General features: G+C 40.5%; 1 protein-coding gene and 1 pseudogene across 1 annotated transcript; one reads left to right on the plus strand and one right to left on the minus strand.

The window, feature by feature from the left end:
* Nucleotides 1-484: 484 nt before the first annotated feature.
* LOC148374963 (somatostatin receptor type 2-like) lies at nt 485-9,404 on the minus strand. The gene is made up of 2 exons (XM_088343027.1): nt 9,242-9,404; nt 485-5,348 (listed from the first exon to the last, which is right to left on the minus strand). Exon 2 carries the CDS (start codon nt 5,316-5,318, stop codon nt 4,203-4,205), a length of 1,116 nt encoding a protein of 371 aa, XP_088199153.1. The 5' UTR covers nt 5,319-5,348; nt 9,242-9,404; the 3' UTR covers nt 485-4,202.
* LOC148374964 (uncharacterized) overlaps nt 9,235-24,955 on the plus strand; it is a 46,849-nt pseudogene continuing 31,128 nt past the window's right edge.

The raw sequence follows: 24,955 nt of genomic DNA on the forward strand, positions 1-24,955 counted from the left end.
TTGATGGCATTTACGTCATCCAATCAGACATGCACACACAATTATACATATAAACACAGTTTTACTTAAAAGGAGCAGAGCAAATCTGAAAATAATACATTTTCTTGCGGAGAGCCTTTCATGGACACCCACGGTTGCTGTACACAGGATATAGAACAGTAAAAATTCAAAACGTAAGTACAATTAAAAAAAATAAGGTAATGAACAAGGTTGGTGGTCCTGTGGTGAGGGAGGGACGAAGATGGTTGTAGAAGAGGTAGATTTGGGTGTTACCCGCAAAGCCGTGGAAATGAATTTATGGGGGAAATTTCTAGGGGGAGGAGGTAGCCTATGAAGAGGCGGGAACCCAGGAAAGAGCCCTGGGGGACACCTGCGGTAACTGGAGGGGTCAAAAGTGAAGTAATTGTGTTAAATGAGGTACATGCATACATGACAAAAGCCAAAATTTAAACATTGAACTCAAGTCAGTTTTATTTGTAAAACACTTCAAAATGAACCATTGTGCAATAATACCAGTCATGCAATTATTTCGAGAAATGCATTTAAGTTGGTTAATATATATAAATAGTTTGAATTCTTTTTTTTCAAACTACTTAGAGTTGATGCCATTTTGAAGACATTATGGAAAACTTAAATTTAAAAATATACAAATTTTCCACCAATCATAAATAATGTCATTATATGTAATGTCAGCATTACATAACACAATTGACCAAAGTGTTTCATAAAAAAGAACGCCGTCTAGTGTACAATACTCCAAAAACAACCCTATCTAAACATAAAGGTTTTATTTAAGTACAACTTCAAAATGAACATGTAAAAAAGAAAAACAGAAACACTCGGTAATTAAACATTCGGAACATGAGGAAAACTGAGGTGTAGAAAAGCTCATAGAGCGGATCAGCAAACTATCAGACTAATATTTGTAGTCACAGCTGCAATAGAAATATAGAAAACCACTTGACTTTCAAAGCTGAAACAAGTTGCACAACTACTGCAATTGGATGATGTGCTTTGCTGTGCTTCACGTTACATTGAAACTTTTCAGATATTTAGTTTTTCAACCTTATGCAAATATACTTCAGTGTTTATTTTGAGTATGAATTAAAAGCAGAGATGGGTAGTAGCGAAGTACATTTACTCCAATCTATTAAGTACGTTTTGGGAAATTTGTACTTCTAGAAGTATTTTTATATCCTTATACTTTTTACTTCAGTAAATTTGTGAATCAAAAACGTACTTTAACTCCAATACATTGAACATTGAAGTCGTTACTTCGTTACTCAATAAATCCCCTCAACGTAAGTACGCGTCTGTCTGTATCTACCAAGGCGCATTTATTTTGACACAGAACTCTGCCACCTCTACTATGTTGAACCAATCATACGTAGCAGCCTCGTCACGTGACCATATGCAACTTCAGTGGGGTGTAGCGTGTTGGAAGTTGGAGCAAATGGGAGCTTTGTTTACATCGCTCTCCAAGCAGCGCACCACCAATACTAACCAGAAGGGGGAGTCCGACTCGTTAACTTGTCTCTCTGGAACTCTCTCCCCAACCAGTGTTCCGCGGGTGAATTATGTAAACCCACTACAGGGGGAAATGAAGAGGAGCACCACCCCTGGCCTAACATCAAAAGCATTTTCCCCTTAAAAGGGTGCCAAACACCGGCTACAATATGTAATGTCCCCTTTATTCGAGTTCATGGGCTAGCTTGTTCTGCTTGCAGCCTGTTTGATAAGTATCTGGGCTTTAAATGTGCTACATGTGCTTAATTTATTTATTTGATTCATACTATTTTTATTTTATTGTTTATCACAGTACTTGAATTAACGTTGATTATTTTGATTTACTTTTAAGTTATTATATTTTCCTTCATTGGATGGACTTTGATAATTTGATGATCTGATTGGTTGTTTTAAAGAAGCAATAAATACGACTTTGCTACAGTGACTCAGTACTTGAGTATTTTTTTCACCAAGTACTTTTGGATGACTACCTTTACTTTTACATGAGTAATATTATTCTGAAGTAACAGCAAGGTCTTCTCTGATAGCCTAAAAAAATATCTAAATCAAGTGATTTTCATTATTACATTTGACAGAGAGCGCTACGCCACGCCCACCATAGTACGGTATCTATGTATCACACGCAGGGAAAATAGTGCGGCCGAAACAACAGCAAGTGACTCTTGTTGATATTCCTGACACCATAGCTGTATCATTTGTTCCTTATTATTATGCAAACGCATCTCAAATTCAGTGCATCAAGGTGTCAAGCTTGTTTTCATTGCCTCTTCCTGGCTGTGCTGCTTCCAGATTTGTGCTTTCATATTTAGGCAGGTTCTCAATCAATTTTCAGCCATTAGTTGTCTCTCGGTTCAAAAATCTACCTGGAACCCTTGACAAAGATTCCTGAAGTCTGTGTACCATAACATCAGTGTTTAATAATGCTGTTTGTTAACTTTAGCCAATCAGATTCCAAGTTGGAGAGTCAGTGCCTGCTAGCAGGCTTTGGTAAATGTCACTGGTTTCACAAATTATAATTGGCCAGGGGGGGCGGCAAGCCACAAAAGAGAAGCTGCACAAGGAAATGCATTGTATTGTGTTGATTTAATAAAAGGTTGGACAACTCTGAAGTGAGCAAGCCTTTCAGAATCAGGAAAACGTTTTGTCTGCCACTTTCACCCAGCAGAGAAGATCTTAAGCCTGAGACCAAGCCTGACCTGATCTGAATTTCGAGCTAAAATGTCAAACATTACGTACGGGTCGGGTCAAGCTTCTCTGTCATTGACTTTTTATTGTATTTTTTATCATCCATCTGTCATTGTTGTTTGTTTGTCTAGTCACTCTTGTTTAACTTTGATTTTGTTACATAAGACAGGATTTGCTCTTCGCACGCCCTCGCCCCCTCTCGTGCAGTCTGTGTTCCCGGCTCTCCAACTGGGCACGAATCAACTTCCACTTCCCAACTTCTCCGAAATAAGCCTGTTTGTTTGCAAACGACAGAGCTGGAGTCCTAGGATTGAAATGCATGGCCTGCCACTGTGTTTTATAATCATCGATACGGCATAAAAACACCGCCTCTAACTTCATATCCATAGAAGGCAAGGTTGGGTTGATAATCTCACTAAAAACGTTTCGAAGAACCACCAGACAAAACTAAAATGACATTTCTTCCCTATTATGCAAAATGTTTAATCACAATTCAATTATCATACTCCAACACTTTGGCCTGTGTTCATTTACTGCATTTGCTGTGTATGATTCCTGATGAGAATTTGGTCACAAGAGGGCAGTCAACACTGTGGGTGCAGTAATGTGCACTGATACGTTAAAACGTGACAAAATCTAATTCAATCAAGAATACTTTTAAGAAACACTATACACAAAAACAGACTAAAACTTACACAATACACAATGTAACATCTCATGTTGTGTTTCTCTAGTACATGTCACATATATTTTTCCCATTTACATCACACTCCACGTCAAAATAAATAATACTAAATTCACCATAAATAACATTAAAATGCAATATTTAGCAAGCTACAAAAAGAGAAAATCTGTTCTTTGTGTTCTTAATTCAAAGCAATGCATGGAAAAAAATAAGAGCAAAATGGACTTTGAAATGGAGTTCACAAGTCATGTTTACACAACTCTCGTAACGTCAAAATGCAAATACTCTTTTAGTTTTGAGGAAGTGTGTTTGAGTCTGTGTGTTTGTGTCATTCGCCTGAGGAAACATTTTTACGGTCCAGATTTCAGAGCAAACGTTTGAATGGGCTGGAAGTCTGGGAGAAAAAACATCTAATTCTCTTAAATATTCTTGTGGTCTCCGTTTGAGTTTGTGTCACATTGGCTTCTATTGCCTTGTACAAGGATACTTATTTTTGCTGTTTTTTTTTTCCAAAACCAATAGGTGCTCTATGTCCTAGTCCACAGTTCACCATTCTCCAAGGTCCCCATTTGGTGAGCGGACATGCAGGGCACAGAACCTGCATTGCCGTTGGACTCTGCCAATGGAAAATCTTTTGTCAGAACAGACATTCGTCTACATGTTAAGGTTTAGCCGGGGTCTCAACAGAGAACACCATTGGGTAAGACCTGTCATGGTTGCTGTAGCTGACCTTAGCTTAACTCTGGTAGTCGACTTTTCAAACGGTATAAAAAAAGTGAGTACTGCCAAATCAAGACGTGGCAGGTCAAATACTGGTTTGCAGGTCACCATTCAGCAGAGTGCTTTGGGTTTCCGTCGGGTCAGCCATCATTCGAGATTTATCCTGGCGGCTGTCACTACGGTCAGTCTCGTCCAGACCAGCAACTTTTTTGAGACACAGTACGTTCTGGAAGCTTTTCTTAAAGTTCTCTGACAGGAATGCATAGAGGATAGGGTTGGCACAACTGTTTGCGTAGCCCAGCACCACCACAAAGGCAAAGATGCTTCGCAGCACCGGAGTGGTGCTGAGTGTGCCGGTCACAGAAGTGACGTTGAAGACGTAAAAAGGCAGCCAGCACAGAACAAAAACTGCCACCACGATGGACACCATCCGCGTCACCTTCCTCTCCGAGCGCCGCCGCTTGGACGAGGAACTGACCCGAATGCCCGATGACTTCACCTTGATAATGATGAGTAGATAGCACATGCATATGACCATGAGGGGCAGGAAGAATCCTAGGATGAAGGTGTAGAACATGAAAGCGGTGTAGTAGGCCTCTTGAGGCTCGGGCCACACAATGGTGCAGAAGCAGCCGTCAGGTTTAGTAACGATGCCGCTGTAGATAACAATAGGCAGGTTGACCATGAGGGACACACCCCACACCGCCACATTGATGATCTTGGCCATGTGGGGTTTGCGCCACTTGGTGGAGCGGATGGGATGCACCACAGCCAGGTAGCGGTCAACGCTCATCACCGTTAAGCAGAAGATGGAGGTGAACTGATTGAGGGAGTCGACAGTCATCACTACCCGGCATAGAACCGGCCCGAACGGCCAGTGGACTAGTGCCAATTGGATTGCGATGAAGGGCAGTCCTAGCATGAAGAGTACGTCTGCCACCGCCAGGTTGAGTATGTAGATGTTGGTGACAGTCTTCATCTTGGCATAGCGCAGGATAACGTAGATGACCAGGGCATTACCGCATAGGCCCATCGCACACACCAGAAAGTACATGCAGGTTATAACCACCGTGCTGGTTTGGTTGAAGCTCTCATCTGTGTAACTCTTCTGCATGTCAGACTCGTTTGCCGGGAAGAAGTTGTCATACATGAGGTGTTCTGACATGTTTGGAAGAGATGACAGGAAGATCCAGGAGTCCATGATGTTCCCTTGTCGTGTTCTAGCTGCAATCTGACAACACAATTAGTCCATTAGTCTGGAGTTAATTTGAAGATTGCGTACTGATAGGCAAGGGGGATGGGTGGGGGTCCTCCAACGCTCAAGAGCTGTTGTTGTTCAAGTTTAGATGTTTGCCTTGTTAAACCTAACTGATGATGAGGGCTATCAGTTTTCTACAATGCTTTATTTAAATCAGGATGGAGTAGAGACGACTAAGAAAAAACAGGGCAGCGGCTATTGATCTGACTTCTGGTCCCCTAGGCTATATCAATATTCTTATGTGTAGACGTATCATTTGTAATTAGCAGTTCTTAATTCTACCACTCCACCAGAACGTTATCAAATCTCTTTGTATACTGTTTACTGTAAATATGTTATAAGGAAAGTTCACGGCACCTCACACAATACAGTTTTATGAGAGGCTATTGGTCATTTCCAGTCACACTTATATGCCCCCCAGATTTTGTAAATATTTGTACAAGATGTAGCAACAAATACATAATTTAAAAAGACATGGTGTATTTTTTAACCACTAGATGTCACTATATTGTGCAGTGCAACTAAAAATTGGACTCTAAGGAAAGTCAGTTGCAGAGGAATTGTGATCATTAGCAGGTGCTTCATTAATTATTATTGGGTTTGGGAATCAACTGAGGTGGAGTACCCAATACCAAGGCTTCACGTCCAACCTAGTGCTACGGCTGTGCTATTGACGCTATTATGGCACCCTGGCTGAGCCTGTATCCCACCAACATCACCTCCATTACCCATGAAACGGATGACCTGGAGCAACAACTCGTAGAAAACCACTACTGTATATAGGGGACATTTGTGTTTTAATCATCATGGAGGCCTTGCTCAACCCAAGAATACCCGATGCTTGTGTGCAGCTAGCCAGCCCCTCTCTAAATCACTTTCTTACACTGAAAGGAGAATACCTCCCATTTCTTTGGACTTTTTTAAAATGACATTGAAGACCATTCATTCAACTGCCATTCTGTGTTCTGCGTTTTTATTTGTAGATCAGTTGTTATTTTGTTACAATCATATTTTCTCAGTCGGTCAGGGCGTCATTGTAAGGTAAGTTTGACCTTTGTTGTGGACTTTTCCGGGTTCGCAGGGGTTCTGGCCCTCATTAATCTCAATAACCGTGGGATTACTGTTGTACATGTAGAGTTGCTTATTATTCAAATGTTTTTTTTTAATTAATTAACCAAAAGGAAGGGCTCAATAATTCACAATGTCCCTTTAAGAATTATTATGTTTAAAGCTTGATAACGATAGCTGAAATTGGTGGTATGTGATACATCACTTCTTTTGAACTTAAATGTGGAATCAAAACCAATTCAGCTCCATTTTATGGGGAATTTAGGGTCTGAATTGTTTGGAAATCTGAAACTCAAGAGATTTTTCACAATTTTCGAGTGTTTTCTCGACACAAAAAAAACGTCTGTAATTGACTGACAGTTTTTGTGTCAAGGGTCTCTGAGGCATGGGGCACTCACAAGTATCTGAGAGGAAGCTCGAGCTCATTTACGATGAGTTTTGAGTCTGCCTGGGGAAATCACTTGTTACATTTTAGCAGACTCGGTATAAACCCCGAACCCCCAGGGTTTCTCACTAAGCAATCCCTGCCTGACATCTCAAATTTGTGCTGCGTGAAATTTGAAGGGGGGGTTAGGAGGGTGAGGGTTACGGATGGAAATGAGTTGAAGTTAATTGAATGAGGGAAAGGGAGGTCTGATGCTGTGCTTTCACCAATGTGGGGGCGCAATCGCATTGAAGTGTGCAGGGGTGAGGGGTCTTGAAATGTTCCTTATGCTACCTTACAATTTTGCTAAATAGAAGGACATTTGAATACATTTGAGAGACCAACATTTGATGGATTAGAAGACATAACTGCAATGTACCGCAATGCATGAATCAGAAATAAATTGATCAAAAATACAGTGTGTAGAAGGGTTTTTTTCTTTCTTTTTAAAGGGACAGTGGGTAATATGTGACCACTAGAAGTCACTGTATTATTTAGTGTAATTGAAATCGAGTGCTACGGAGCCCAACAAAGAATGCAAACAATGACGACACAGTGATCAAACTGCAACATTTTTTAGCCTTATGTAAAGAAAGACAAACGGGAAAGTATGAAGAAAAATAAACAATAAGGGGTAAAAGGGAGAGCTAAAAAAAAGAGAAGTAAACAGGAAAGTAACAGAAAAACAGATAAGAAAATGAAAATAAGAAAAGAAAGAATAAAAGAAGAAAATAGAGGCAATAAAATAGGATGAAAATGGAAAGAAAAAAGGAAAAACGAAAAATTGTGAAAAAAAATTTAAACAAAAAGGGAAAAAGAAGAAAGAATGTTTGTTTGTTTCAGGGGTATGCTTAGCAAGATCACAGGCAATCATGTAAGACCCCTGTAGTTGAGGCTTATGTATAAAATAAATACAAATTTCTTCACCAGGTATTACAAAAAAGCAAGTTCATATGTTTATGTACTTGCTAATAATTCAAATATCTGTTGTTTTTTTTGATGAATTTATATTTTTTTTTACCGCTATCGATCACTAAATAGTTTCACATCTAATCTCATTGCATACAATGTTTGCAACATTGATATAAATCACAATAAAGTCAATTAGTATAAATACAATAAACGAGAAGAAATATTTTGTTTGTAGTCACTTTAAGTCTACGTAGTTTGAATTTTTCCCTGTAGTCTTTAGCTCTTGTTTTTGGTTGCACTACAGTGACGACACCAAGGGTCCTAAACATTTTTCAAGCTGAGACTTATAAATTAGCTTAGAATTTGAAATGCATTTCTAAAATAACTCATCCTGTTATTACTATGTTGTTATTACTAAGTCAATTATTAGAAGCAGGTTTAAAAAGATTCAGTCAACTTCTAAAAAAAAATAATTGACTTGAAAATCGCAATGACACAATAGCACTATTTTCAAAACAGGTTTCGGGCACCTCAGCTGTTCTTAGAGTGCTTCCTGCTGCCCGCGTGGACCTCGTTGGAGAACCCTGAGGGCCACACCATATATTTTAAGATGAAATACAACGAAACCGCCAAACCTGCTCTCTAGACCAAAGCTACATCTTCGGCACGTTATTTCACTGTGTGACTTGAGACGATTTGATCAAATCTATGAAATAATAAGTATGCCTAAATAATGGTTTCAAAACAAGGTGCGTGCAAAGTTCTTTTGTAAAAATGTCACAAAATACTGCAAACAAGGATGCCGACGTATTTACCTTCAGTGCAGACGGTGCTGGGCAAAGGAGAACAAGTGCGCGTGTCCTGTCCTGTTCATAGCTCCGCCCATTCCACTCACCCAATCAAATTGCGCTAGGTGTTTTGCTGGAGCTTTTGGGTAAAACTTTTGTTTTGGGGTTAAAGCTTGTTCTGTGGCTTTTCATCATAGAGTGTCTTAACAATAAACATGGATTGTTTAATGAGCTTCCATATAAAGGATTATTTAGCGATTCACAGCCCAAACAGGGTCTGCTGGGGTGACAACCTGACTAAAAAAATACTCGTTATTGTGTCCTTCACGCAATTGCATTGTCTCAGCCTCGCATGTGTGCCAATTCGACTCCACTCGAAGCAAAACAATATCAAGCGGCAAAAGAACTGTCCTGTCTCTGAGCCATGTGTATTCTTAAAAAATGCTATAGGTTACCGACACCTGCTCTATGTTGTAAATATTTTTTCTGCCGTTTTTCCAAATAGTCTTTTCTTTAAAGTCTTTATTCCATGTTTACCCCGGAGCGTGGTGCCTAATCATTTTGCATTCAACTGATATCAATGACAATTAAGACAATTCAATTGTATAAACATCTAAGGAGAACCGCAGCTACCAAATGATGACAATGCACTATTTGGGTGGGCGCAATGTTACCTTTTGGAAAAAGCATCACTGGTGGAAAGAAGTCGTCCTCGAGTTCCGAGCGCACGCGTCTTCCTCGGAAAAAGCTCATTAGTGTGGAAAGGGAGAGAGGAAAGATGCGCAGGTCCCGATCGTGCACACGCAAGTGGATCCTGGCGGAGAGCGCGAGACGTTTAAGGGCGAGCACCAAAGCGAACGACGACGCACGCCCGTGAGCGAGAGCAGGAGTTGCTGCCGTTTATTGCGTTATCGCTATAAGACTGCAACTAACCGTTTGTATTTTAATCCAAGAATCGGTCGTTTAGTTTTTCTCAATTAACTATCAATTGAATTTTAAAAAACAATGTTTTGATTTTCTCTTCTTTATTCAAATATTGAAGTTGAGAATATTCTAGGTAGAATATTTCCTATTATTTTACGCACGATTTTCCCTCACGGCTCACCAATACCTTAACCCCTAGGGTTGTGGGGGCACCACTTCCTGTGTTGTGCTACTGTTTCCATGGTTACCAATAGCAGGATAAGCCTCCTGAGCTGACTCGGATACAGCACCTTCATTATCTGGTCGCTGTTGTCTTTAGGGGTCATCCCACTCTCATGGGACAAGCCGAACCTCGGCAATGACCCATCGTGGCATTTCTGTGACAATACTGATTTTGAGATTCAAGACTGAGGGACATATTTCTAAAGCTCTAAGTACGCACAAAAATTGACAAAAAAAACAAACTTTTACCGGAGCTCTGGCACTGTTGTCGAAGTCAGAAGTTTAAACGTAGTGCGGTTGTAAAACTGCAAAGCACTGCGTTTTTTTCAAGGTCTTGTAGTAAGTGATGGAGTTTTGGACAACCACAATTGTTACTGTTTGACTTTTAAAAGCACTGACCAATCAGAGGCAGGTTTTTAATAATAGCAAAGGCCAATGAATACGATTCAAACTTTGAAAGCACCACACTATGCCACACCCACCGTGTGAGCTTATTGGGTGTCATGTCGGACTCCGTAAACATAGTCCCAGAGTCAACAAAGTAGAAGGAAACGAAGCTTGCACCAAAGAAGGGCGGTACATCACTTGTTTGGACCTGTTTTGCTTTTGGTGAAGGGGACGTGGAACAGAAGAAAATGCCTGTTGCAGAATTTGCTTTCGCGTAGTCGCTAGGTCCATAGGAAACACAAGTCAGGAATGCACTGGTGAGCCCAGGGGGGCGCCAGCCTGCAAAAGTTTGGGAACCATTGCTTTAATGCAAAGTTCTGTTTGGTTGTAATATTTTTTGTTTTATAATTACTTTGGTAGTAAAACTTTACAGATGAAATCTTTTTCTATTAGATCACAAAATGACTGAATATTTTCCAACGAACTATTTGTATTTATATGCAAATTTCAGGTGATACTTGGTAGAACACAAGTGCTTTGTTGTGGGCTGGATAAAGCACTTTTTCACTGTAGGGAGAATAAATTTTTTTATACTGTTCTTTATCTTTTCACCTATTCCCCCTGAACACTAAAATAGTCCTCCTCTATAGCTCAACACTTGCCAGCTGAAGTTTGGTGCAGACAAATAATCATAGACCTCTTCCTCTGCGGCGAAAGTCGCTAGTGTTTCACCAGCGTGGGCTTGTTTTTTTACCTTCCTTGAGCTTACTCACCCCATTACAAAAGGCACGGACACTTTTGATCATTTCCCTGGCTGAACTCATTTTTTTGCACTTATTTGTTGCTGCAAGCATCTTTGCATCTTGAACTGTACATTTTAGAAATTGTATCTTGTGTACACTAGTGAGCACCGGTGGACCTTTTCATGTTAGCAAGCATAGCTTGAGAATGGTTGTTGTCTCTCCCAAATTAGTTTTTTTTGTCCTTTGACGATTGACGATGAACAACCAGTTTAAAAAAACAGTAATCTCTTGTTTTTGTGCAGGATATGTTCTAAAAAGCACCTGCGATACTCAAAACCCGCGAAGTAGAAACATGAATTTAAGAGATATCAATAACGTATAATATACACGACTGTAACAAAATAACAACCTAAAATGTACAAATAAAAACACAGAACATAGAATAGCAGTTTAGCAGTTGAATGAATGAATGAATTAATTAATTAATTAATTAATGAAAGAATGAAAGAATGATCTATAGTCATTATTCAATAGTCCAACGAATTTTGATGGTGTCCCTTTTTTGTAGTGTGAGAAAGCAATTTACTGTGCAGCCAGCTAGCATAGAAGATCCTCGAAATGAGACAGTGATGATTAAAATACAACTGTCACAAATGCAGTTGTTTTCCATGAGTTGTAGCTCCAGCTCATCTGTTAAGGGATCGGGCGTAGGTGAGATACAGGCTTGACAGGGGTAGCCTGTGTGAGTTGTTACATAGCCACATCGGTAAGGCAGACGTGCTGCCACGCTTTTGCTTCATCTCCCGAAGCCGCCTCAGTCTCTTCCCAGACACAATAACAATCCATGGAGCATTCTGTGGTGATCAGCATTTCTCTGCACTTACCTGACTTTCGTCTAAATCTGATTTCATCGATGAATTACTTTTCAATGTAATGATCCGCTAAAATAATACTTGTTGCCGTGCTTCGCAATTTGTTTTTGACAGACATGTTGAATTGTGCCACCGCCAGGCTGTTTAACTGACAGCATACACCTACCTATTACAGATAGTCACGCCCACCCAACACACACACTGACCTCTGCAACCTGCCCTCATGATAGCATTTGCTGCATGTTGTCTGTTGCAAAACAAAGTGCACGATATCAAAACTGCAAAAAGGAAACCCCTGTACAGCGAGGGATTACTGTGAATTACATGTTGATTTTTCCCTATCACTGGCTAGCAACAGGTTCAGGTAGTCCCCTACCTGCTTCTTGAAGTCGGCTGGGATTGGCTCCAGCACCCCTGCGACCCCTTATAATGACAAGCGACTGGAAAATGAATTAATATTTTGATACAAAATTCACAATTTAGCATCCGTTGGTTAACTTTGAGAGTACCCTGAGGTGAAATCAACAAAAATGTAGCCATGAGAACCAAAGCACCAGATGTGATTGCAGCAAAGTCCCATCAAAAATCTAACTTAGTAAAAGCTTCTCATATATTTTTATTTCTCTTTTTTTTTTTTTTTTTAATTTTCGGATGGAATCAAAACCTGTCCAGATACTATTGAAAGGCCTGACTTCCATTCCCAATATCCTCCCTGCATGCTCATGAAGTTCAGCCCCGGTGGCACAATAAGCAAATGTGAACTGCCAGAGAGTTCATTCAGTCATTTACAGAAAGTCTAATGGTTTGTTTTAAGGGGTCTGGCATTTGAGATAGAAAGCTGTTCATTTGTGCATTCGCATATCCCTGAAGAGTTTTGGGTAGGCTACATGCTAAGTAACCAAGCTACAAAATTTGTGAAAGCAAAAGCATTGACCAATGGGGAGCCTATTATTTCTAATACAGTTTTTTTTTAAACCCATTGCAAAATGGCCATGTAAGGAGGAAGTCTAAACCACTTTTTATTGTTAAATTAATTGATATTATATCCACTGTACCGACCATCCATTTGTTATATTAGGAGTCTTAAACAGTGTGAATGTGGGCTTACTTGTATAAATGTACTTTCATAATGGGTTATATTTTTGCCTCTTGAATTTTCTTCTTATTTCCTTCCACTTATTTACTGTACATGAGGGTGGTGTTTCCCAGCTTATTCTGTGATAAGGCAAAACATTTTTCAATAAAAAATGCAGAGGCACACCGTCCGTCGAAAATGTGTAGAAATTAATTCCCGGCAACAGTTATTTGTTGTTGTTTTTTGTAAACTGAAATTATCATGTTCCCTTAGTGACAGTAATACGTTTTCATTATCATTTGTGGCCAACGTGGTTCAGGATGCAATATTCTTGTCAGAACCCGAACAGAAAGAGGACCCAGATGCGTAACGTTTTCACACAAGCTTTGTTTTACGAGAATGGGGCAGTCATGCGCGTGAACACAAACGCCAGTGATTCGGTGATTGCTGGGCGGAAGTAGTGAGACAGACAAGTCAGGCGAGGGAAAACAGGAAGCCATTACAGACATTACATTAGAGCAGTGGTTTTCAAACAGTGTGGCGGGCCCCTGAGGCTCGGTCAAGGGGGAGATGTTCGACATCTGTAATCCTTTGTATTGTTTTTAACTGTCCTAGATAAAGTGGAACTGCACCTCTACTACACTGGGGGCAGTGATACTCTCAATTATGTGAGATGTTTTCTTCTTCCTAGGGAGGCATGGCAGAAGAAATTTATCATTTTGATGACTTCTTTTGCCACCCCTAAATTACTAATCATTTGGCTTTTTTCTAATCTACTAATTGATATAATTCTGGGATGTGACATTTACTCCGGAGTATTGAGTCACCCAGTCGTAAAGAATACCAACAATGTATCAGGGACATTTACTACAGAGCCAACCACGATTACACCTTTTTACGGTGAGTGCCTCAGTATTTAATAGGCTGTTAACACAGTACCTACAAGATACTATAATTCCATTCCCACGCTGACATAAAATTGCCTGGAAGCCTTTATCTAGAATACTTATTAATTCAATAAGTGTGGACAAGCTTGAAAGCACAGTGACACAAATTTTTGCTGGTATTTGTTCATCTGGTTTTGTATGGAAACAGATGTGATTAGCATCTTAAGGGCACAAAACATCTTGTCCGAGACTAATTAAAAAAACAATCTGTTGCCAGCACCTGCTACAAGGAAATGGAAAAAAGAAAAGAGGAAAAAAAGGCAACACATTGCACTTTTGGCGTAATTGGGAAAATTAAAGAATGGTGTCAACATTTCTCACAAAGCACATGCACGCGCATGTGCCTGGCTGCTGAGATAGTGATGGCTCCAGGTAACAAAAGTGCCAGGAGACAAGATTGTGTCGACTCAATGTTAATTGTGTCCTAGTTTTTCCTTCCACCTTTTGCACAAAAAAAACATCTTATCTTCATGGTGCTTTTCCTTGCCAGATGATGACCATAAATCATGTCAGTTACCATGAAGTACAGAAATCCATCGCTGCTCCTCGCTTCGGTTATCGCAAGTTCACTGCTTTGCGGAATTTGAATTCAATTGTCTTTATTGTCATTGATCAACATATCGCGCATTCATGCTATCATGTGGTCAAGTTAGGGAGGGCTTCGTGTGTTAAGTGGGCGTGAGTATTTTGTGGGTGTGACTGTGATAGGCTAGTGTATGCTGTCAGTCAAACATCAGGGTGGGCGGACAATTCGATGTGTCCAGATAGCTGAATAGCTCTAAATAGCTCATCATAAACCAGACTCTGAGGAAAGTCAGAAGAGCACAAATAAATGGTTAGATTTAGACTTTTTAGATCGTTATCGGGTTCGGGAAGCGACTAAAGTAGAAGATAGTAGCAAGGCTCCTCTCACCCCGGCCACCACCTCTTGGACATGTTGCCCTCTGGCAGGTGCAACAGGTCCCTTAAATGGTCTGCATTTATATAGCACTTTTCAAGTCAATGAAGACCTCCCAAAGCGCTTTACAATGAGCTTCACACTTACCCATTCACACACACACTCACACACCAATAGCGGCCATACAGCCATACAAGGCCAACCTGCTTATTGGGGGCATTAGGGATTCAGTGTCTTGCCCAAGGACACTTCGACATATAACTCGGCGGAGCCGGGAATCAAACCTGCGATCTCTTGATCCCAAGACGAGCACTCTACCTCCTGAGCTAATGAGAATAGAAGAATAATAGAATAATTTACTTTTACTGTCATTCTTTGTAACAAAGCACACAGAACGAAATGTTGTACACCTGACCCATACAGTTAAACTGTTGCGAGCCGATGCAGCCGCAGCCAAACATTTTTAGTCATTAGATGACCAAACCCCCCAATTCCGACTCTTAATGCTGAGCGCCAAGCAGGGAGGCAATGAGTACAAATGTTGTAAGTTTTATGACTTGGCCGAGGCTTGAACCAGCGACCTCCCAGTCTCAGAGCGGGCACCCTACCATCTAGGCTACCGAGCTGGTCATGAAATGAAATGAAATGATCTGCATTTATATAGCGCTTTTCAAGTCAATGACTTCCCAAAGTGCTTTACAATGTGTCAGCTCTCTAATGATGTCAACATTGAATATATTGGGTTGCTAATATTGTAGAGGTCTCTCTTTGGTTTCAGGTTATCATTTTGGCATTGAGCAAATTCAAATTCATTTTGCCATTTGAAAGCAATTTACAAAGCCAGTTAAAGCAAAAGCAGCTAGCTAATGGATGTGAAATACAAGACAAACGCAAGAATTATGAAAGCCGCTAAAAAATAACCCACAAGGACAGATGGCTTTGTGAGAAAATCCCTCACAATAGGCAAATATTACCGAGAACCGTGGGTACTTTTCTTATGCATCACTTAAGGACGCCTGCAGCTGCTGGGGCATGTCGATAAAGCTCCAATGTTTTCCTAATGACTGCTGAATATTTAACCAATGGCGGCTTTATTTATTGACCATTTAGTATACATGCCGCAGAGTCCATTATGGAGCATTTGTAAGCATGACGAGGAGTCAAATATTAAGAAGGTGGGACTGAACTGCGTGCAACAGATTATCAGTCAAAATCCTAATTCAGTGATGATGCCATATTTCCACAATATTTGTCTAACCATGCTAATTTCCAATTTTGAGTTTATTTTCAATAATGGCAGTAAAATAAAGTTAGCAATATTTGATGTAAATATTCATCCAATATTGTACTTTTGAAGAGAACGTTTATCAGTTCAATTCATACTGTATATGTCAAGGTTAAAACTTAAGACTGTATTAGGTAAAGAAAGAAACACACTCTGAGTCGGAGATTGATTTTGGGTAGCCCTTTCATCAGAGGGGCCTCCCACTTGAGCTTTTCCTTTGATCTGCGTCCAAGATTGGCTCGCATCCGATACCTACTGGCCCATTCATTCAAAACACTGGCGTAAAATAACAAATGTGATTGGCTTAAACAAGATCACATGGATACATGAAACAAATCTGATTAGCTTAAACAAAATCACATGATTAAATGGTGCGATATAATGCCGGTTGCTAGGTGTGACACTATCATAATAAGTGAGAAACAAAAGTTAAAGTCTCCGCCAGCTGCCAAACTGATGTTGGATGATAAGATTCGCAAAAGAGTATATCAAGGGAGGCAAGCCAGTGACCAGACTACCCGGCACTGAAGTGAAGAACATCTTGAGTAATAGTTTGCGGGCACCAAGATGATACAATTGTTGTAAGAAAACAAACAGCACCTGGCTTTGGCTGCCTTAAAAACACGAAAGTTAATTTTTTTCTCTATTTAAATTTCCCCATTTTCAAATCACTCCAAGCATAATGGTAAATAACAATCGGTAATGTAGAGATTAAAGCAACAAAAACAGACTAAAAGGCCGTTTTGGATTCGAGAGAGCCAGCTCTTTTTAGTGAGTCGAACCGAAAAAGCCAGTTCTCTAAAATAGTCTGAATTCCCATCTCTTCAAATAAACTCCAGTCAAAGACGTCACTGCAGTGTTACGTATTTGCTCAGAAATTCTTTGACGTACAGCAACTTTTTTTTAAAGTAACGAAAATAGATACTTCCCCTGGAAACAAAATACGACAGAGTAATTCAGTTACTAACTCGGTTACGTCTTGCAAGAAGTAGTGAGTAACTGTACGATACTATACTATACTATACTATACTATACTATACTATACTATACTATACTATACTATACTATACTATACTATACTATACTATACTATAATTACTTTTCTTGAGTAACATGTCCAACACTGATCATCAGATACACTCAAGAGTTGTTTCCTTCGTTTTGCTTTGTTGCTTTAATTTACATCTTCCAGGACGACTTTGTTTTTTCTCTATTATCTAACGTTCGTCTCTGGCACTGTGATTAAAAATAATGTGAAAAGATAAAATCGACTGTTTTTTGCTTTTGTCATCTGTATCACTGGTGGTTTTATTCCCGTTGCATACATGTTAATGTGATTCAGGTAAGTGACATTTTTCCATTGAATAATCATTTCACTTTTCTATACCATAAGTTTATGTTGGGTTTTCTAAATGACTGGAGTCCGCGTGCAGAGAAAGAAGCAGTTTTACGGAGTTTATTTACAAGTTTGGTGGCAGGTTGCAGAGGTATGGAGCGGGCTTGCTGGTATCAGAAAACCGGTATGACAGAAACCAAAGAGCAACAGGTAAGAATAAAACCCATGTTATATAGTGGGTTGAGGAGCAATGAGAGGCTGGTGTGTCTCGTCACATAAGCAGCCAGCCACACAGTTTATACATTAACGAAAACAGTGCGTCTTAGGGCCCGGTCACCCAGCCTTTCACGGGCGTATCGAGGCTGAATCACGGCCAGAAATTTCTGCCCGTGAAGCAGACGCTGTTGGACGCTTTGAGATCGCCATATAGACGAGATACAGCAGTGCTTTACACACGGTTGGAAATTCACACGCGGTTGGCCGCGCGAAAAAGTTTTGCGCTGCTCAAAACTTTAGACCACGTGTTAACCGCGGGCGGCACACGAGGTAATAACGCGGAAATGACGCGGAACGGCGTGCTCTGGCCGCGGCCAGGGCGTGGTTACACGTGGGTAGGATGCAAAATTTCAGCGGGTAATCGTGGGTGGAGCACGGTCATAGCATGTTCTGCGCCTGTATCGCGGTGTTATTACGTGAAATTAGCGTGTTACGCATGTGACGGTCAAACGCCTTTCTCCGCGTATATACAGCGCGATTTGCCGAGCACACGTCAGTTGTGCTCGAGACGTCAAGGGGTGAACATGGATCCCCGTCACCGTAGTGACCTCGTCTTAATCCATTTTTATTTCTTGACATTTATTTTCATTTCATAACAAGATAATAAAATAAAAATGAAAAACTATTACAATAATAACATATTGGCTTCTTCGGTGCCATAGCTTGAAATCTTGATCTTCACGGGACTGTGTCTTGAGCTCGGCAGCTTTTATACCTGTGGTCCACACGAGAAAATGACACGGAAATGACGCGATGAGGAAGCGGAACAGTCGCCGGCGTCTGTTTTGCGGGCATACCACCGATGAACAGCAGGTTGGCCAATTTTGCGCATTTTCCATCGCGGGCAACCACGGGCAAAAAAAATAACGCAAAATTTTACCCGCGATACAGACGCAAACGGCTGTGTGACCGGGCCCTTACTGTTGTTTTAGTTCAATGAGCCTTATGGTCTAGTGTGCCTTCTATATGAAAAATATAGGATAAAATACTATTATTGTGAAGTGCGTCTCATAAAATATAATAATTTTTCAACAACTGTGTTTTAATCATTTCTAATACAAGAATAAATTGTGTTATCATTTTGGGCGGCACGGCGGATGAGTAGTTAGCGTGTCTGAGGCACAGTTCTGAGGTCATGGATTCAAATTCAACTACCAGCCTTCCTGTGCAGAGTTTGCATGTTCTCCCCGTGCTTGCGTGGGTTTCCTCCGGGCACTCCGGTTTCCTCCCATATTCCAAAAACTGTCCGGACCGGGAACGGAGACGGGACCCAATAGCGCTTGTTTCCTCAGTTTTTATTAAGAAAAGAGGGAGAGCAGGGCCTGCTTCCGCGATCCGCTGGCTGACGGACAAGAGGAGCGGGCAGTGCGGAAGTGGCACTTCCGTGTCTGGCGAGGAGGATCGGAGACAGGCGGGAATAGCAAGCCGTTGGCCGGGACTGGAGATCAAAGGCGGTGTCGAGTTCGTAAACGAGGTCGGTAGGACGAGGCAGGCAGGTAACGGGACAAAACAGGTCAGGTAACAGGGAGGCAGAAAAAAAGCAGGGCAGGAACGAAGTCGGACGAAAAGGCTTACTGAGCTGAAGGCAACAGTTCGCATAACAATCTGACGGCTTCTTCTTGGAAGCCGGGGGTTTAAAAAGAGAGCATCAGCCAATCAGCTGTCCGGGCTGTTGGCGCCAATTAAGCCGTCGCAGGTGCTTACAATCGGCAATCATGACAAAAACATGCATGTCAGGTTAATTGGCCGATCCAAATTGTCCCTAGGTGAGAATTAGCGAGTGAGTTGTCTGTTTCTGTGTGCTCTGCGACTGGCTGGCAACCAGTTCAGGGTGTCCTCGCCCTCTGCCCGAAGATACCTGGGATAGGCTCCAGCACCTCCATGACTCTAGATAGGATAAGCGGTGAGGATAATGGATGGATGTTTTCATGTTGTCATTAAGATCGTTACAGGAACCTTTGGAAAAAAGTTAGGCATGTAATTAAAACCTTGAAAACTCTGACATGTACACTATGTCTTGCAAATAGCTTATCTTAAAAAGAAGACAATATTCTCTCCTGCAAAAAATATTCCAATAGTGTCACCATGGTAACATAAGGTTTAAAAAAAAAAATACAAGCGGCAGGCAGGAACACCGATTTGGAGGTTCTATAGTCGCCATAGAGTTGTGACCAGTGTGTAGCTAATCAGAGCATACGTGTCAAGAGCCGCTTGGAGGCGGCACTTCAAGGCCTCTCACCATGATAGTGAGTGAGATGGCAACGTGCATATAAAAAGCAACTTTGGGAGCCATGACTTTTTTTTATAAATTGCTTTTCGTGCTTTTAGTCACGGAGACAGTGCGCAATCAGATGATGCTGATTTCATCTAGGGCCAGCGTTTTTGCCCTCTGAGGTGACTAAATGCTCCCATTGCTCATCATACTGAAGCTACTTGACAGAATTGAAAGCTTGGAGCAAATTTGATTCACATGGCAACACAAGGGGGCTGGTATATGATTGGATAATTCACAGTTCACGGTTCATAAATCCCTTAATTGCCTAGGTCGTCTTTTTCGGTCTTCGTCTCCTCCTACCCCCTTGGACTGTGCCCTGGAGAATTATCTTAGCCAGTCCTGACGATCTTTTGACATGCCCATACCACTGCAGTTTTCATCTACTCACAGTTGAAAAAAGTTCTTCATAAGTTCCAATGTGCCCTCTGATGGTGTAATGCACTATTTGGTTTGTCATATGGGTTAAGTAGCTGATACCTCGACGTTTCCTGTAGCATTGCATGTCCATAGTCGAGATATTTCTTGCCAGTCTCAAAAGTGTAGAGGAAGATGAAGGCAACCAGTGATTGCATGAGCCTGATCTTTGATTTCACTGCTATGTTGTTGTCCCTCCAGATGGGTTTAAGTCTAGTAAGTGTGATTGTGGTCTGAGCTATGCTGACACTCCTATGTATCATTGATCAGTACTGCACTGTTGGCATTGGCATATAACTGTTCGATGGTCTGAACTATTTTCTCACCGATATTGTACTCCTGCATGGTGGGCCATGGTGCTATAATCAAACACCTTCTTGAAATCTACAAAGACATAATAGAGATTTCTCTGGTGTTGTTAACATTTCTCATATAGGATGCCCACATTCAAATTAGGCTCTGTGATGCTCCTTCCCTCCCTGAACACTGCCATGCTTTTGCTTAGGGTGATTTCAGCCTGTGGTTTCCTGTGGCTTTTAGTCTGTCCAGTAGGACCTTTCTCATGGCTGATAACAGCATTGTCAATTCCTGAATAATTCTGATTAGATTGTAATCGTTATGAAAATCAGATGCACCAGGTCAGCCATGTGAGCTATATCACAACTCATTTTAACCATTGGAAATATATCTGCAGAATATAAAATATGTTCGAAGGTTCTTCCCTTGGAACCAAAGCACTTATTGTAACTCCTCATATCGCCGACGCTTACCAGGCATTGAAAGCTAGTGCGAGTGCAACCACGCAAGCCACAAATGCGATATATACAATTTGCCTCCCGAGACCCTTTATGTTTGGTGGTCTTTCCCTCTGGTTTCTCTCTAAATGCAAATACAGGCCAGGTGAGGCTATGCAGGGTCTTTAGTATGAAACTAGAAATACGACATAAAGATATAAGTGCCATGGCTGTATTTCTTTGAGAGTTTGCCGTCAGCAAATAATCCAATCTTCTCTTGTTTCCATTTGTGCTGGGAATTGAGATCACTTTTTCCTTCCCTGGAGTTTAATAATAGTGTATTTGTGCACATGAACACTTATGTATCTATTTTTTTAGCTGCATACTACATTTCTATGATTATAATCTTGAAAGACTCACGATTGCTTTGAGGACCATGAATCATGTTTATTTTGCTTGTTTTCTGTTTTTAATATTGGAGAGCCTCAAAGGAGATTGCAAAGGATGCCACATTGTTTGTTGTTTGTACTATTATTCCACTCTGTTATTCGTTTTTTTAATCTTGGGTACTGTTCAAAGGCAGCACAGCCGGGCAGTGGTTAGCGCGTGTGCGGCACAGTTCTGAGGTCATGAGATCGAAGCTCCTGGGTGGAGTTTGCATGTTCTCCCCGTGCTTACGTGGGTTTCCTCCCGGCACTCCGGTTTACTCCCACATTCCAAAAACATGCATGTTAGGTTAATTGGCCGGTCCAAATTGTCCCTAGGTGTGAGCGAGCGAATTGTCTGTCCTTGCCCACTGCGCGAAGATAGCTGGGATGGGCTCCAGGACCCCCGCAACCCTACTGAGGATAAGCGGTGCAGATAATGGATGGATGGATGGATGGACTGTTTACAATAAAGTTTACATAAAGTTGCTGATCTGCTTCTTGTAACCTCAAAGAGTTAATAGGGAAGTAGATGTTTTGAACAGCTTTTCTTTTGTTGTGCAGTCCTTGCCTGTTCTTGTAAGTTTAAAATAAATTGTTGTCTTCTCTCCTTATTTTAAGTGTCTACCGAACTAAACTCACCGAGAAAATCGGATGCTGATCACCCAATGAAAAAAACCCATTTTGCTCCAATTTATACCACACAGTCTGCAAAGTTGCAACCCATAACCGGCTTGACTTGAAGTATGGTTCAGTTGTCGTTGAACAGATTTTGGTATTTTCCTGAAAGAACTTTGTTTTGTAAAGTCCTTTCCTGTTTTCTTTGCAACTTCGGAATTTATTGAAGTCTGAGTGTCTACTAAACTATAAACTTATCAATTCTCAGCAATGTCTTTTTAGAACTCACCACTAAATGGGTCTCATGCAGCTCTTGCTCAATATCCCGGTGGTTTCACGACCAATAAATGAGAGGAATCAGCAGGCCCACCTGACACCCACTTGCCTCTCCAAATGAGAAATCTCACATGCACACCTGTTGTTTTGCCAATGGTAATTTGATCGTTGGCTCTTCCTTTGTCTCCTTTAGTCTTCTTATTTTGAAGTTAGTGCGATTGTTTATTTCTGTGCAGACAGGAAGGCTTTGTCTTACTTTGCTCTTCATTAGCTGGTACTGAACCATAATGTCTATATGAATAAGAGAGTGAACATTTTGCCGCAGTGTTTTAGCTGTCTTTTAAAGCAGTGTTTCTCAACTGGTGGGTCAGGACCCAAAAGTGGGTAGCAAACCCGTTTTCAGTGGGTTGGAGGCCTTTGCCCCAGCAAAATAATGCTAAGAAAAACAATAACTGAGTGTCATTTACTCTCCTTAACCGTAGTAGGCGATAATATTGAAAAAATAAATGCCCAGTTCTCTCATAATTTCTTCAAAACGAAGATTTTCTTCAGAGCACACATTTATTTCGGTAGTTACCTTTCTGCTCAGGCAATCAAATCATTTACTTATTGATAAACTAATTATAAGTAAATGAAATGAAATGAAATGATCTGCATTTATATAGCGCTTTTCAAGTCAATGACTTCCCAAAGCGCTTTACAATGTGCTATTTCCCAATAGCGACCTTGCAGCCATGTAAGGCGCTAACCTGCTTATCGAGGGTGTTAGGGGTTCAGTGTCTTACCCAAGGACACTTCGACATGTAACACGGACGCTTGATCCCAAGACGAGCGCTCTACCTCCTGAGCTACTGAAGTAATGTTCATTTTGTGAACTTGAGTAGGCCTTATTTTAAATTGCACTTTTTGGTATAATTTATTTGGAGTTTTAATAACTGCCACAGAAGAAATTGATGTTTGCATTCATTTTGCCCGTGATGTAGTCCTTTCGCTTCCACTGTGTGATCCGCTGTTACTACAAAATGATTGGTTGGTCCTTGGCACTTTTTTCGTTTCTTGAATGTTAATACATTTGATTAATAAACATAAATAATAGGGAATCTAGTTTCAAATGTAAAATGAACTGTATGTACAAGTATTGTAGAACCATTGTGCATTTCAGAATTTTTTCCAACTGTGCTTCTGGCTCTGTAAAGGCGCACTGCAAATTTGTAGGTTTTAGGTGAGCCTTATAGTCCGTAAATTCCAGTATTTTGTTGTCTTGCTGAAATTTGTATACAGTATTTGTATTTTTTTTACATTGCTGCTTTTTTCGGGTTGACTCTCATGAGTTTTGTTTTAAAACAGTTTTTGTCGTTGAAGTATTTTTAAAATGTTATCCCGTTAAAGATTTTTACAATGTATTGTTTACACAATTTGCGCTGTTTCTTCCTTTTAAAACATTGTGTTATGGAAGCAATTATATTTTGTCATGACGACTTGTATTTTCGTTACATTGCTACTTTTTTGGTTTGAGAATCTTGACTTGTTCTGAAACGGTTGAAATATAAATGTGGATTTTTTTTTATATACTGTTAGAGTTTGCATTGTTTTATTGAATAAAAAATATACATTTTTCTGCTGTTTTTATAGTAGTTATAAATTAACTCAAAGGGGAAGTGGTTCAATTATTCAATGATCATGAATTTCCAAGGAAAAAGTATCGGTATCGAGTCCTTATTTGTAACCCTTTTAGCCAATAGTTGTTTTCATTTTTGGAATTTGGTTTCATTCTGCACCACCCATTCATTTTGGGATGTATGCTCGTTATTACTGATGAGTTTAACCTGAAACTTGGTTGCTTTTTTTCTTTATCTAATGAGAGTTGTAACCGCATTGTGCACTCGCTAGTTTTATCATGTTGGTGCTTTATGGTTGTCTTTGTTCAAAGGTTGTTTTGAGTATTTTGTGGCTTGCATATCTATGCATGAACATAACTTTGTAGGGAAGAAGCCTGATCTCTTTTGATAATAGCTAAAGTTCAAGGACAATAGTGTCATGCTGCCACACCCATTCAACCCCTGAACACCTGTTTAAGATGAATTTCTATCCCAAATATAATCTATCTAATCTAGCTCAGATATCTAATCTATATAATCTACCTAATCTATTTCATCTAGCCAATCTAACATCTAACATCTATCTATTTATCTCCTACTGTGTGTGTGCGTTCGTGTTTGTGTTTGATTTATAGGCTCAGAAACCGCTGAACTCATTTTGTAAGAATTTACACAGTTATACTTGGCCTCCACGTGAGTCTTTGGGTAGGTTTTGTGTCAAAGCACCGCCAATGAATACCAACAAAACCGCTAAAAGTCTGTTTTCGTGTGGTCTTCTTTTGTCGGGTCTCTTAACACCCTATTGTGGCCAAATCTCCCTTGCGAACACTCCAAGCAGCCGAATACCCTGTGAGCCCAGCATTTCGCGGCTTACTATTCAAATTATTGGTAGCTTTCCTGCTATTGGCTGGTATCCAGTCAAAGGTCTTTCTTGCCCCACTGCCTGATGACCAGTCGCGAGGATAAGGAAAAGAATGACTGCATAATTCAATTTTTAGCCTCTTTACATTCTTGACAGTAATGAATATAATCTTTTGTTCTCGAAACTGCACTAACAGGACGCACCATTTGCTTCTTGGTCCC

This window comes from Urocampus carinirostris, chromosome 1 (genome assembly GCF_059441175.1).
Source record: "Urocampus carinirostris isolate Australia breed hairy pipefish chromosome 1, RoL_Ucar_1.0, whole genome shotgun sequence".
NCBI lineage: Eukaryota > Metazoa > Chordata > Actinopteri > Syngnathiformes > Syngnathidae > Urocampus > Urocampus carinirostris.